Below are 14024 nucleotides of genomic sequence, written 5' to 3' on the forward strand. Positions count from 1 at the left end.
GGCATTATAGCTTTTCTTACTTAGCTCAGGGGCTAGCCGAGCTAATCGCTAATACTATTACGGCTGTGAGCAACCATATAAGTCGTGAGTGGTCTTGAATGAATCAGGACAATCTAAGCTTTCCAACGATGTACGGCATGAATATATATGTTTAAGGGTTGGTGTTTAAAACATTCAGAAGAACTTGTGGCTACCTCCTAACATCCGTCCCGTTCCGTAGACGGAACAGCGTGCGTTAAGTGGTTAACGTTAGTTTTCTGAACTGCATGATATAAACTTGCATCTATGCTCGCTTTAAATGTTGTAATAGTACAAGGAAAGCAGGATTAAGGATATGACAGCTAAGTACTACAACTCACACAATTACACACATATATATTATAATAATAATATATGTAATTCTATATATATATATATATAAATATAATATCTATAATTAAAAATATCGCCGTACATCACATGGGGCCATCTCCTCATGTCGTCCATCCACTCCGTTATTAGACTAGGGTGTAGTAACATTTCACCTCCACTACTACGAACAGCATCGCTTGTTTCTGCCCAGGCAACGTCCATCTTAAGGTACCTCACACTAGCTAACCGGAACTAGCTGACCGGAAGTTCCAACACAATGCGGAAGAAAAAAGGCCGTTAAAAATGGGCGGGGCGTAATAGGGTGAATACGCGGCGCACCACTGGAGCTAATTTCATCTGAACGACTTCAAATGACACCAAAGTTGTCTGGGTGAGTAAATGATTGTATTTTATGCTAGAAATAAGGTCCAGGTTGTAAAAAACAGTAATTATGCTTTAAGCTGAAGTACAGAAGTTTAAGAAACAAATAATACCTAAAGCACTAAATGTGTATTAATGCCTCATTAGAAGAAGAAAAAAAGCCATAACAAATTCACTATTTCCTATTTGTTCAATGCCCAGAGCTGTTTTGGGGAATTACTGAGAATGAGCAATAAAGGGTTCTTATTGAACTTATTATTACATGTCCGTGTTATATTTATTATATTATGAACTCTTATAATGAAAGGTAATTAGTAACTAATTAGATAGATGGAGTGGATGAAAGATATTTCTCTCCTGATTTGCAGTGTGGAGGAAATATAATCTAATAGTGCTGCATGAGGTGGCATGTAACTTTATTCACATGTAGTTTATTTCGCCTGTATAACGTTCTGATGCCTTAAATACTCCCTAAAACACTAAATGTGTATTAATACGTCACTGGGGGGAAAAAAGTCCCTGACAAATTCACTATTTCCTCTTATCTGTTTACTGGAAACTACAATGCCCAGAGCTGTTTGGGGGAATTACTGAGACAGAGCAACAGAGGGAACTTATTGAACTTATTATTACATGTCCGTGTTATATTTATTACATTGTGAACTCTTATAATGAAAGGTCATTTGTAACTACAGCCGTTAGATAGATGGAGTGGATGAAAGATATTTCTCTCCTGATTTGAAGTGGAGAACAATTATAATCTAATAGTGCTGCACTAGGTGGTAGTTTATTTTACATGTATAAAGTTCTGATGCCCTAAATACTCCCTAAAGCACTAACTTCCACTTTAATGTTTGCTGATTTTTATTATGTTTGATGTACTGTTGTTGTTTTTTTATGTGTGTCTTGTAAGGTGTCCTTGAGTGCTTTGAAAGGCGCATATAAATAAATAATGCATTTTATTTATGTGTATTAATCCCCCAATTAAAATAGTCCCTAATAAATTCACTGTTTCCTCCTATTTGAGGGTTAATTTGCAAGAAAGTACAGTGCCAAGCTGCTTTCATTTTATTACTGAGACTTTAAAAAATTAAACAGCGGTTAGGAATGAACTTTTGTTAGTTTTGGTTTTTAAAAGGGAATATACAGAATAATACCAACCTTTACACACTCTCTTAACATGCACACTAGTAGATGTACCTGTGCTAGTGCTATCAGCAGCTGTCGAGTCCTTACTCAGCCCATTAACTCCAGGTACACCGCCTTGGGGGACAGGCGAGGGTCCCGCAGGAGCGACGGCTCTCGGAGGACGTTTCCCAGGAACCTTCACTGTCACACGCAACAAGTCGATTTCCTTTCCGTGGATATTCTGCGTATAGTCCTGAATATGTAATACAGAATATCACTCATATTAGACAGAGGTGGTTCAGTACATGTGATACTGGGTAACACATTCATCATTCGTCATTCTTCCTATTAATAAAAGATATTAACAAATTAATGTTAGGTAATGTTTGTCAGGTTTAGATAGATATTACTGTGATACTGACACCTTATGACTCTTTTCTTCTTCTGCTATAATAAGTTAACACACATTTAAGCATTACCATTGACATTAGCTAAGCCCCACCATCCTTAGTTACTGTTGCTATGCACCTGTCAGACTTGTCACTTGGCACAAATGTAGTTTACAATGATCAAAGTGTCAGATTTAGCATCAAAATTCTTGGTTATTTTCAATATTTGATGTCAGACAGTAGTCAGGCTTCTCATTTCTAGCAGATGAAAAAGTGTTTTTTGCAGATATTTTGTGAGCTAGCTCTTTCTATTTATCTAATTGAAGTAACACTGTGTTAGCAGGAAATGCTAATTTTGCAGCATACATGATATCTAATAAATTCTTTATATGTTCGCTCTTTAATTTGGATTTTAAAGAGGATATAAAAAAGAACATCCAAACTCTTTTTTTATACATTATACACATTCACCATTTCAACTAATAGAGAAACCAAAGCTTGACAATCCAGTTGTGCCTAGTTACGGTTGCTATGCTGTAATTGGATAGTTGGTGTTCAGAGGAGGGGGTTTAATGAACGATCAACCGTCACAAATGTTCACGTCAAATATACACCATTTTAGATCATTCTTATCATGCAGATGTTTGTCCAAGTGCTCATTTTACTGATCATTTGTTGTATAATTAGTTATTGGACGATATATTAATAAAAGGGGGATGTTGCATCATGATTGACATCTCTCAAACCTCCATCAGGCGGTGGGACTTTTGCATAGTGGCAGGAAGTTAAGACGCATCTCGCATATTTATAAACAGCAAGTGGTCACACAACATGTTGCTGCTGTTTAAGATAAGTTACAGTACATGAGCACACTGCAGTTTTCATTTTAAGCTGTTTTTTCTTTAACGCTTGATGTTCCTATTCCTCGTGGTGCTGGAGACTCTGCACAAATATTAAATCACTCAAACAAAAAAAAATCAATATGAAGCTGAGCCGGTTCAAAGCAATTAAAGGGCTGTTAAGATGAATGTGGCCTGACTGCAGTTAATCTAAAAAGCTTAATAACCATTCATAGTCTCATATCTGCACATCTGTGACTCTTGATCTGATACGATGTGTTAAATTAATGCAACTTGTATTATTATTATTATTATTAGTAGTAGTAGTAGTAGTAGTAGAAGTGGAAGTATTGCACATGGCATTATATTATTTACACTATGAACATCTGCACATTCCTGGTCAATATTTTGCACATTTCAATTAATTCCCATATATGTCAAATTTAAAACTGTAATTTTACTGTAAGTTTCTTTCTTTTTTAGATTAGGATGACTTGTCTGTATTGTGTCTGTTATCCACCACAACGCCAATACTAAATCCCTTATATGTGCAATCTTGCTCGACAATAAACCCCCATTTTTTCTGAGGCTGATTCACACTGAAAACCCTCTCGGCCGTTAGCTGATGCTTCACTGTGTTTTACTGCCGTATTGATCAGTCTTGCGGTGTTCTCTTACACTGGCGCTGGAGTGGTAAGACAGCGTGCCTTTGTCGGACAGGGTGACGTATTTCTTCTTCCACTCCTTGTTCAGAGAGCTGCCACTTCTCTTCCAAAGGATGCTCTGTCAAAAAAAAAAAAAACACAACGAAGGTCACCGCACTCGCTACAAAACGAATCACACACACTCAGGATCGGGCCTAAATTTAGAGATGCGATGTCTTCTAAGTGTTGCAGCAACAATAGCTGAAAGCACTTCCACTGTATTAATAGCACACCCTTGAGAAAGGTTGAGGAGGATGAAACAACAGATTTTTTTTTTGTGCTGATTATGTAACGTGAAATAAATAGACAAGAGAGTTTTTGTTCAGCTTTGTCCCACCTTGTTGCTGAGGAGGGAATTTGTGCATTTGTATCGTGCTGCGAGCAAACCGAAGCATGTAAATACTTTATTGAATATTCAGTGTTTATTTGTTTTCTGTTTTTACTGATTGTAACCAAACCTGTTTGAGGGGAACGCCGCGTGTGCTGCTCTGGTCTCCTTTGGAATCAGCTGCTTTCTTATCTGGGTCCCGATTCTGAAAGAGATGCAACATCAGGGACGTGTGTTTAAAAATGATTAAAAAAAAGAGCAGGTTTCAGCAGAAAAGAGCCAAACAAGGGGAGCACAGCGGAGTGAAATGATAGTGAGAGATGACAGGAGGATAAAAAAGGTTGGCTACGACTGACCTTGAAGAGAGAGGGCCGTCTCGGGATGCTCTTGTGGGAGCGGGAGTTCATGCTGCCTCCCCCCTCTCCCGCTGCAACCCTCATCTCTCTGTGACCGACCACAGGGGTGGAGGGGAGGGAGTAGGCGTAGCCGCTGCTCGGGCCATTAGTGGACTGAGATGATGATGGGAGGGTTGAGGTGGAGGTGGAGGTCGACGGGGGGGGGTCAGGAGGTCAGGAGATGGGAGATGGGAGTGGAGGGCGTAGGTGGAAGGAAGACAAGTATGGAGACAAGTGAGAATGTGTGTTGAAAGATGAAATGGGTAAAACAGGTGAAACAGGTTTTTACAAAAAGTGGGCGATGATCGACAGCATGAATTTTTCAGTCGTGAAGACGGGGGGATATAAAAACGCACGGAGGCAGGATGGATGTAGAGAGGGAGTGATGAACTGGGCTCGGGGGGTTGGTGTTTAAAATTAGATTTCGGTTTGATATATGGTTTTAATTTTATAATGCATGTAACTCTTCTCTCAGATGAATGTTTAACCACTGAGAGAATCCTACATTGTGTTCATTTCTCCTTTTTCAAAAGGTGATTTTATCTCTACAGTAGTTTGATAACAGGAGAGTATCAGAGCTGTTTAAACTCTACAGAGCTGAGCAGAGAAACAAAGATGCTCAGTTAAAATGAGAGAAAACACTGGCATCGTGGCAACAGCTGAAGACAGAGGAGGAGACTAGTTTGATTTAAGGAGTTCAGGAGGCCGCCTAGCCCCAGATTTGTCAGCCACACATTTAAACAATAATAGTGACAGCGGATGACTTTCATCTGTGCCCTATTTTTATCACATCTTATGTAATATCTGTCTAGACTGGGAAAAGATTGTGTTTACCCAAATTGGAGAGCAACTACTGAGTATGTTTCACACCTGAACTTATTAATACTTCAAGATTTACAAAGAGTCTTTTTGTGGTGTGAGGTGGGTTTAATAGGTCTGAAGTGGGTCTTAAAATAGACTAAATAGGTGGGTTTATAGGACAGTAGAGCTGTTAGCCTGCGGTACCTGGCCAGGGAAGGACGCTGATCCAGGTGTGGAGCCTCCAGAGTGGCTTGGAGAGTTGGGAAGAGACTTGCAGGCCAGCAGCGCCGCCTGCTTCCTCTGAGTGACAATCTTCTGAGCAGCTGATAAAAAAAACACAACCCCAACTATCAGTGAGCATCAAGTAGTTTTTCTTCATCCTGTCTTTTGTTTGTGTTGATCAAATCGGAGTCGACTCACCTTCTGAAAACACTCGATCGACGTTGAAGCCGTAGGTGGCGCAGGTCTCGTAGAACAGTGAGTGACGCACATCGATGCACAGCTGTCGGGCTCGCTGATCTTCTATCACACGGGGGTTGGTGCTACTTATTTTATCTGAATGAAAATAGAAATGATGACAGATTAGTGAGTAGGCAAGGTAGTGTTTACAATACAGGCTTAGAATGTGTTCAGTGACAGAATGAGAGACGTAGAACTTTATTAATCCTAAATAGTTTAGTGGAGCTCCGAGACCACATAGCCATAAATTTATTAGCTACATATTTGTGAAATCAATAACTTAAATGGGACATGACATTTTGTGTATAATATATATTCTCATTTTGCTATCTTGGTCCATTCAGTACACACGGCATCTATTTCATGTCTGTCCATCTTGGAAAAGGAATCCCTCCTCTTCTTGAGGTTTCTTACATTATTCAGTTTAGTTTTTCCTCACGTGAATCGAGGGTCTAAAGGCGAGAAACTGTACAGACTGTAAAGCCCTTAAAGTCAAATTAAGTTGGACTATAGTTAATTAATAAGAAAGTGAGTGAGTAGTAGACTAGTAGACTCTCAGGTCACTCTCTAAACTCTTCGCTCATAGAAACTGAGAACAATCTCTCAGCTTTCGTTACTAAAACTACATAGAAACAAGTATTTTTTTAAATAACCGATCCAAAGTCTTTAAAGCAGCTCATTTTGTGGAGGTGACATGTAGAGAGTATGATTTCCACTATGACGTGTGCTTGACAAAATGTAAAGGGCGTAGGCTTGTTAATGACTGTACTAATGTTGATTAGAAAACCACAGATGATCAGTAGGAAGTAGGAAGATCTCCACTTATCTTAGTTGGTGAAACCTTTGTCAAACATGAACAAGAGCTAAAACATTTTCCATCACATTGCAAACAAATAACTTCTGTAGCCTACCAAAATAAAATCTGCCACATAAAAGATTTCCTTTCTGAAACACAGCTCAAGTTTCTTCTAATCATTCATTCAAAAAGAAACTGTCAGAAATGAAGGACATGTTACTAAATAGTCTAGTCATATAATGAGCAACAAAACATCAAATTGACTCATTTTGCATCAGAAAATATGTTCTTCATTTAGCTCTGCACCAAACATAAACATCATCTTTCAACAGTTTGCTTTTGGCATTATAAATATTACACTATAAACAGAATCTGAATCCTTTAAACTCAATAAAATACATTAAATAAAACTGTTTTTTTTTATTTTTGGTGGTTGTGCATCAGTACTTTTCTTGGCACATTTCCCCTCATCTGTCAGTCAGTGGATAATGTGAAACCATCTGCAGGAATGTTACTAAAGTCATCGCTCCATAGCAACACTACTGGTAAAAACTCCACAGAGTGCTTTAATGTGCTGTATTTTTACCTCTGACTGCAGGTGAGAGACGTTTTAGGGGTCAGTATATGTAAATCTGTGGCCGTGATTCATCTGATTTATGCACTTATACTGACCTTGCGTGCCGACCACTATGACCGGGACGTCTGTGCGGTGTGCGCTGAGCTGACTGTAGAGCTGGTAGAGCTCCTGGAAACTGGCCTCGTTCTCCAGACTGAAGACCAGAATCACTGCGTCAACCCAGCTGCTGAACTGTAACGGTGAGAGGAGAAGAAGAAACACATTAGCTCAGCAGGCACGAGGCTGATGGATGATGAGAGCTGCAGGTATTATGCATCCTCACTGCTGTCTCTCTCTCTCACACACACACATATATATAACAGCACCTGTGCATCAGGTGGCCCCGGCTCCTCCCGGATCAGTAATAAATGACTCTGTCCGTCCACCAGCACTTCCTTCTTATATCTGCCACCTGACAAGGACAATGACAATGACAGACAATTTATTTTTCAGCAGCTGGTGGCAGCGGGAGAGGTGGAGGGTGAAATCATATCACACACCATTAAAAACACACTGTAAATGCTAAGAAGGGAAAATGCAAAAGGCAGAGAATATATATATTTATGCATTAGCTGCTATATTTAAAAAACCTTCTGACCTAGTTAAAGGAAAACATTTAATTAAGATGCTTTTTTTAGTTTTTCTTCTGTTTCTTACCATCAGGCTTCTCCAGTGCAACATAACTGCCTGTGATGTATTTGTTCACCAGCGCTGACTTGCCGCTTTTGAGACTTCCCAGAATACCCTGAGAGAAGAGGGAAGGAAACACAACACCGCAGAGTCAATTCAGAGTTGGCGTGCATGAGTGATCACAATGCACAGAGTATGAAATATAAGACTGAATTCAACTCAAGCTTCCTCCATTTAATGTTTTTGTTCCTTTTAGTGGGTTTAATCTGTCTGCTGGTCTCCAATTTCTAACTTTAGCTTTTGCTGCATCGTTTGTTTCACCCCTATACAGACGTATGATCAGTGATAAACAGATCCTTTATTCAAATAAAAGCAGCATAATGAGAATAATTACATTACAAGCATAAAAATTTAACATTAGTAAAAGTACAGAAGGAGTAAAATCATCAAAATCTTTCTAAATATTGACAAAGTAAAAGCAGCTGTAATGCAGAATGGTCCTTTAATAGACTCTTAATTTGTAAAGCTAACAATGTATTTGGTCAACATGGAGCCACTTTTAAAGGACAGGTTCACAGTTTTTCCAAATCTGTCTTAAAGCAATAATCAGTGCCCAAATAAATTAAATTATTCATCATTAAATAAAAGAGGTTTTTCTTGCTGTACGATGCTAATATGAAGCTTCAGCATCTTCCACAGTTACAGTCTTTTCAGTACAGATATTCTCTCTTATGTGTTTTCTAGGGCAGACTGAAAAAAAGAGGGAATTTTTATACTTAAAAGGTTTTTAACATTAAAAAATATCCACTTGATTTGACTAATTTGGACGACTCAAGCTTCATATTAGCTTCAGATAAACTTCTCAACACATTTTTGCTGGATTTCTGCCTCCATCACTTACAGTACTCTGAAAGCACATTATGAAGGTCTCGGTATGAACAAGAGGAATGATTACATTAAAAAGCTGTCTCAGTGTTCATTTGGCTACCTGACTAATGTTTTAGGACAGGCCTATCCTTTAACTACATTATATAGAAGTGTAAATTGAATTTGTGGCCAGTGATCACATCTAACAAGGTGAAGACATGCTGTGACTATGACTGTCAAAAAACTGTGTTGTAGTGGAGTAGAAGTATAAATCGATGACTCAGGAAGTACAGGACATGAGAAAATATACATATGTAGGCTACTTAGCAACACGTTTTCCTCACCAGTCTCAGCTCTGGGATGGATCTACTCAGGCTCCACTCCTGGCTGTTGGCAATATTTACTGGAGGGACAGACAGAGACAAACAGTCAGTGAGGTGGGGACACAGAAAGGAATTCATCATCCTGTACCATCTACAGTAAAAAGGGCAGCCGTCATGATGGCCTGTGGGAGAGCAATAAATCACACAGCGGCTTCGAGACCGGCCGCCATAAGCAGACGTGTGGCCTAGCAGGTCGTGTTAATGAATATAACCTTTCAGTCATGATGGGGGGGCGGGGGGGATCCTACAAGGTGCAGCCACACCACTCGTTATCCAATTTGCTCCCCCCGTGCTGTAAATGAAGGTGCCAGCTGCGTGATGAGTGATGGCAGCCTTTATTGGATAGTTCGGGTTCAGCTGCCATTCAAAGATGTCTGCTCTCTCTCTTTCTGAGCTAAAACTGAGCCGATGTGCTACAAGAACATTCACACAGGCACACACACACATATGTAGGTAAAGTAGGAATGAGGGGGCGCTTTTGCACACAGCTGTGCTAACGTCCCTACTGGGCAAAGGATGTGGCGAGCCCCCAACGTGATGTGACGCTCACACCCAGACACCCAGACACCCAGACACCCAGCTGCTGCTTCAGACGGACGAGAATAGACAGGCGGAGAGAGAGAGAGCCTCGGGAGAAGCTGATAAACCAAAACTAACTCTGCATTCATGTCACATCAGAGTTGTTGTAATTATAAGTTTTGTAGTCAACATCCAAGTAATAAGTGCAGTATATCCAACTAGTGCCTGAAGCCAAACAAACATGGACACCTCATATTAGCAGAAGCCTGGTGTTCAATCTGATTAAACCCAAGTATAATTAGTATGGTGTTAAATCAATGCACAGCTTTTTTAATCTCTACACAACCGACTCTCTAATCAGGCAACCATTTGATTACAGTAACGCTCGCAGGTCATTTACAGGAGGAGTCTTTTCTACCTGTACTTTCATCCCATATGACAAGAAAGTAGCACAAGATTCAACAGAGCAGCTTTATGAGGCCGAGCTAGATGCTAATTTCAGCACACAGACATGCTCAGACAATACTATTTGGTCCATTTAGCATGCAAACATTTGCTAATTTGCATTAAACATTAAGTTAAGCTGATGCTGATGGGCAAGTGATCATAGTTTGCAGGTATTTGATTATACTCTGGACAAATGTTGACCTCATGGTACGTGAATCATCAAAGCTGTTAAAAATTCATCCTGAGTTGGACATGAGTGTTTAAACCACATTTTAATGGAAAGCTGTCAAAAGTATTTGTTGAGACGTTTCATTTAAAACTGCAACTTCATGGCAGTGATAGGGAGAAAATCAGGGAATCACCAAAATGTTTAAGATAGATTGTCTGGTAAAGATAGATGTCTGCACCAAATTTTGTGCCAATCCAGCTAGCAGATGTTGAGATATTTCACTGGATATGTGACAACTTTAAACTGCTGATGACGCTAGAGGAAATGTGATAGGATCACTGAAGTTGGTGTGATTCATCCTCTGAAGACCTTGAATGGTTGAGACAAATGTCACGACAATCCATCAATGAGTTGTTGAGATATTTTAGTTTGGATCAAAGGTGGCCCACTAAACAGACCGACATTATCACATCTGAAGCCGTGCAGCTAGAAACTGATTCAGAATGAGAGTAAAAACCAGAAAACACAAAAACAAAAGACGAGGAAACAAATAAAACAGAGAAAGACAAAACAGAGGAGACCAGGAGTTTTTGGCAGTCCGACAGCTATAATGCCTGCTACCCTTTGGTGCAAATGTGTGATGTGTCCTTCAAAGACAAATGATGATTGTAAATCTTCAGAGAGCCCAGGCCAACACTTGCACAGATAAATCCACTGATGATGCTTCAGGCGAGAGAAAAGAGGCTCAAACATGAGCTGCTGCCGCTGCAGGCAGCTCGCTGGGGGAGAGAGAGAGAGAGAGAAAAAAAAGGGCAACTCCTACCACACAAACAGAGACAAACACACACATGTACTTTTGTCTCTCTGAGTCAAAGCTGCTGCTGCCAAAAGTGATCAGACAGTGTGATCCTTCTGCTGCTTCGACACAGATTTCAACAATAAAAAAAAGCCAATTATCTACACACTGCGCTCCAAACCAATCATGTGTGATCCACCACAACCCCCACATGTAGCCTGTAGCTCGCAGTCAGATAGAAAAGAAGTGCCAATTTTTATAACTTAAGTCTTTTTCTGGGGGGGTATTTCTCAGCTTGTGTGACACTGTCTCTCTCTCTCACACACACACACACACATGCACACACGCCTCCTCCTCCTCCACCACCTCCTCTGTTTCATCAGACTCTGCCTCTGTAGCAGCAGCAGAAGCAGCAGTCCTGCCGGTTGCCATGGCAACACTTCCTCCTGCCCTCAGTGTGTGTGTGTGTGTGTGTGTGTGTGTGTATATGCATGTATGTGTGTGTGTGGCTAGTCTCACTACTTGAATCCACAGTGTGCGTGTGTAACAGTGTGAATGCACAATGAGTGAATGAATACATAAAACACACACACACACACACACACACACACACACACACTGTCACACACACACACACTCCCACCGGCTGACACTCGCTCTTTGAGCAAACATGTTTGTGAAAGAGACGCACTGTTGTAGAGACGCTGCAGCCGTCGACACACAAGAATCGAGAGGGAGGAAAAAAAAGAAAAAGAAAGAAAGAAAGAAGAAAAATCAGCGAGTGTGAATCCTAAATCTTAAAATGCGGCATGAATGCTTTGACATGGTGGAATTTAAATTGTGAATGCCCAACAGAGACAAAGAGTCAAGGGAAGGAAGGAAGGAAGAGGAGGAAAATAATAAATGAAAATAAAAAAAAGCCATATAGTGACAGAACATGTAGTGGGTGGATTATCAAAGACAGGATTAGAAATGTTCTTGATTGGCTCTGGATCACACTTCTCTCTCTCTCTCTCTCTCTCTCTCTCTCTCTCTCTCTCCCCCTTTTTTTTGGACGTGGGTGAACAGATATCGCCTCATGTCGTTTCAAGCTTTATGGAAATAAGAGCCAAAGCAAAGATCAACTCTCACCAGCTCCTCTCTCCTCTTTCTCCCCTTTGGCTTCATTATGAGATTTAAACCCATGCTGGGAACGCAGCTTAAGTGTGCGTGCGTGCGTGTATGTGTGTGTGTGGGGTGTGTGTCTGTGTGTGTGAGTGCAGAGATTATGCCCCTCCGGCGCTGTGAAATCGGCCCCTTGCGCTCATGAAGGAGGGGAATTAGATTAAGACTGTCCAAGATGTTTCTATTGGCAGCTTCCAGATCAAAAGACTTCATCTGTCATCAATTTGCAGCTTCAGGAGACATGTCCCCCCCTACATGTGACAGTTATTAGACTATATAGCATGTTAAATGTTATTCAGTTTGCGTGGGGGCTTCCTCGGAAAGATCAACCCCACCCCACTCAGCACAACCCCACCCACTCATTTTAAATGGATGCCTCTGCACAGATGAAGGGGATGTGGTGTCTGATTTAATTGTTTGTCGACGTGTCAGATCTGTGTTTAGATGGAGCGGATGTTGCCAACAAGACCGGATATATAGGAGGAAGTGAATGAGAGAGAGAGAGGTAGAGAGAGAGAGAGAGAGAGAGAGAGAGAGAGAGAGAGAGAGAGAGAGAGTTTGTGTGTGTGTGTGTGTGTGTGTGTGTGTGTGTGTGTGTGTGTGTGTGTGTGTGTGTGTGTGTGTGTGTGTGTGTGTGTGTGTGACCTCCTACCTTCCTCCTCACTGGAGTCTCTCTGTATATAGACAGGAGGCGCAGTGGAGGATGACCCCGCTGCCCCAGAGCTACTCTTAGTGAAAATGCCACTGATGAACTTGAGCATCTTCCTGTCTTTAGCGGAGCCTCTTTGGCCCTGTTGCGCCTGCTGGGCCTCCCTGGCCAACCCCAGGTCTTCAGAGAGGCTGTTCAGGTCGCTGTTATCCAGAGTGCGGCTTTTACCCTTGCGTGGAGGTTTGGAGGCCTGGTTGGCAGGTGCAGGCAGGGAGGTCGAGCCTGATTTTAGCCTGTCCTTCCTGGGGATGTCTCTCATCACTGCAGCCATACCACCTCCAATCTCCAGCGCGATTCCGGGATGTGTCTCATCCTGCAGGTCTCTCCATCCTTCAGGCCTGCTCGCCTCGGCCCATGAGGCCCTGCAGGGGCCAGGGGACCGTGTGGGCATGCGGCAGTCCTTGCGGTCGAGGCTCTGGGCTGAGGTAGGGCTGCGCTCTCTACCATCTCTGGAGTCTCGGCCCCGGGTGGCCACGCTGCTGTGAGACTTCAGGAGACTCACAGGACGCTGCCCTGCCGGACGGATAGGGAGGCTGGTCCTGGTCGGGGTGCGAATAGGCTCGACCACCTCTGTTGGTGGTGTAGTTGTCAACGATGGAGACCTGCACTGCTTTGCCTCTGGAGTGGAGAGCGTCTTCTCTGCTCGTGTGAACTCCGTCTCTGCTGACTTTGTCTTCTGGATCGTGGCTCTCTCTGCCGGTAAAGGGATTGAGAGGTTGCACGGAGGTTTTTCACTTCCTTTACTCATGAGCGCATCAGCAGTGGGGGTGAGTTGATCTTTCAAAGGGCTGAGGGGTTTTCTCTCTGCCTCATCTTTGAGTTCAGTCAGTTTGACCCCTCTCACAGCAGCAGCATCAGCAGCATCCTCAGCACTTTGTGGTTGCTCCAGAGCCACTCCAGCAGCTCCATTTTCCGCCCGGGTAGGAGCTTCACCTTCAGCCTCTGCTCTCACCCCGGCCTCCTCTCCTCCTTCCCGTCCTCCTCCTCCCTCTTCTCCTCCTCCTGGCTGGATCTCCGGCCCAGTGTCCACCTCCTTCCCCTGGCTGCTGCTGCTCTTGGCCTCCCCTCCATTCTCCTCCACAGCCTCTACCTTGACCAGGGTGAGGGAGATGAGGTAGGTGGTGCGCTGCTGCAGGGAGCCTCCTCCGCTCAT

At 42.3% G+C, this 14024-nt stretch overlaps 1 protein-coding gene across 1 annotated transcript in view; it reads right to left on the minus strand.

Moving 5' to 3' along the window:
- agap2 (ArfGAP with GTPase domain, ankyrin repeat and PH domain 2) overlaps positions 1–14024 on the minus strand; it is a 25214-nt gene extending 11190 nt beyond the window's left edge. The window contains exons 1-11 of the mRNA XM_053317271.1: positions 12815–14024; positions 9029–9087; positions 7845–7932; positions 7514–7599; positions 7244–7379; positions 5737–5871; positions 5521–5639; positions 4477–4629; positions 4251–4325; positions 3767–3871; positions 1933–2113 (exon numbers count right to left, since the gene is read on the minus strand). Coding sequence (XP_053173246.1) covers positions 1933–2113; positions 3767–3871; positions 4251–4325; positions 4477–4629; positions 5521–5639; positions 5737–5871; positions 7244–7379; positions 7514–7599; positions 7845–7932; positions 9029–9087; positions 12815–14024 — 2347 coding nt within the window. The remainder of the gene's footprint in view (positions 1–1932; positions 2114–3766; positions 3872–4250; positions 4326–4476; positions 4630–5520; positions 5640–5736; positions 5872–7243; positions 7380–7513; positions 7600–7844; positions 7933–9028; positions 9088–12814) is intronic.

This window comes from Scomber japonicus, chromosome 4 (assembly GCF_027409825.1).
Source record: "Scomber japonicus isolate fScoJap1 chromosome 4, fScoJap1.pri, whole genome shotgun sequence".
NCBI lineage: Eukaryota > Metazoa > Chordata > Actinopteri > Scombriformes > Scombridae > Scomber > Scomber japonicus.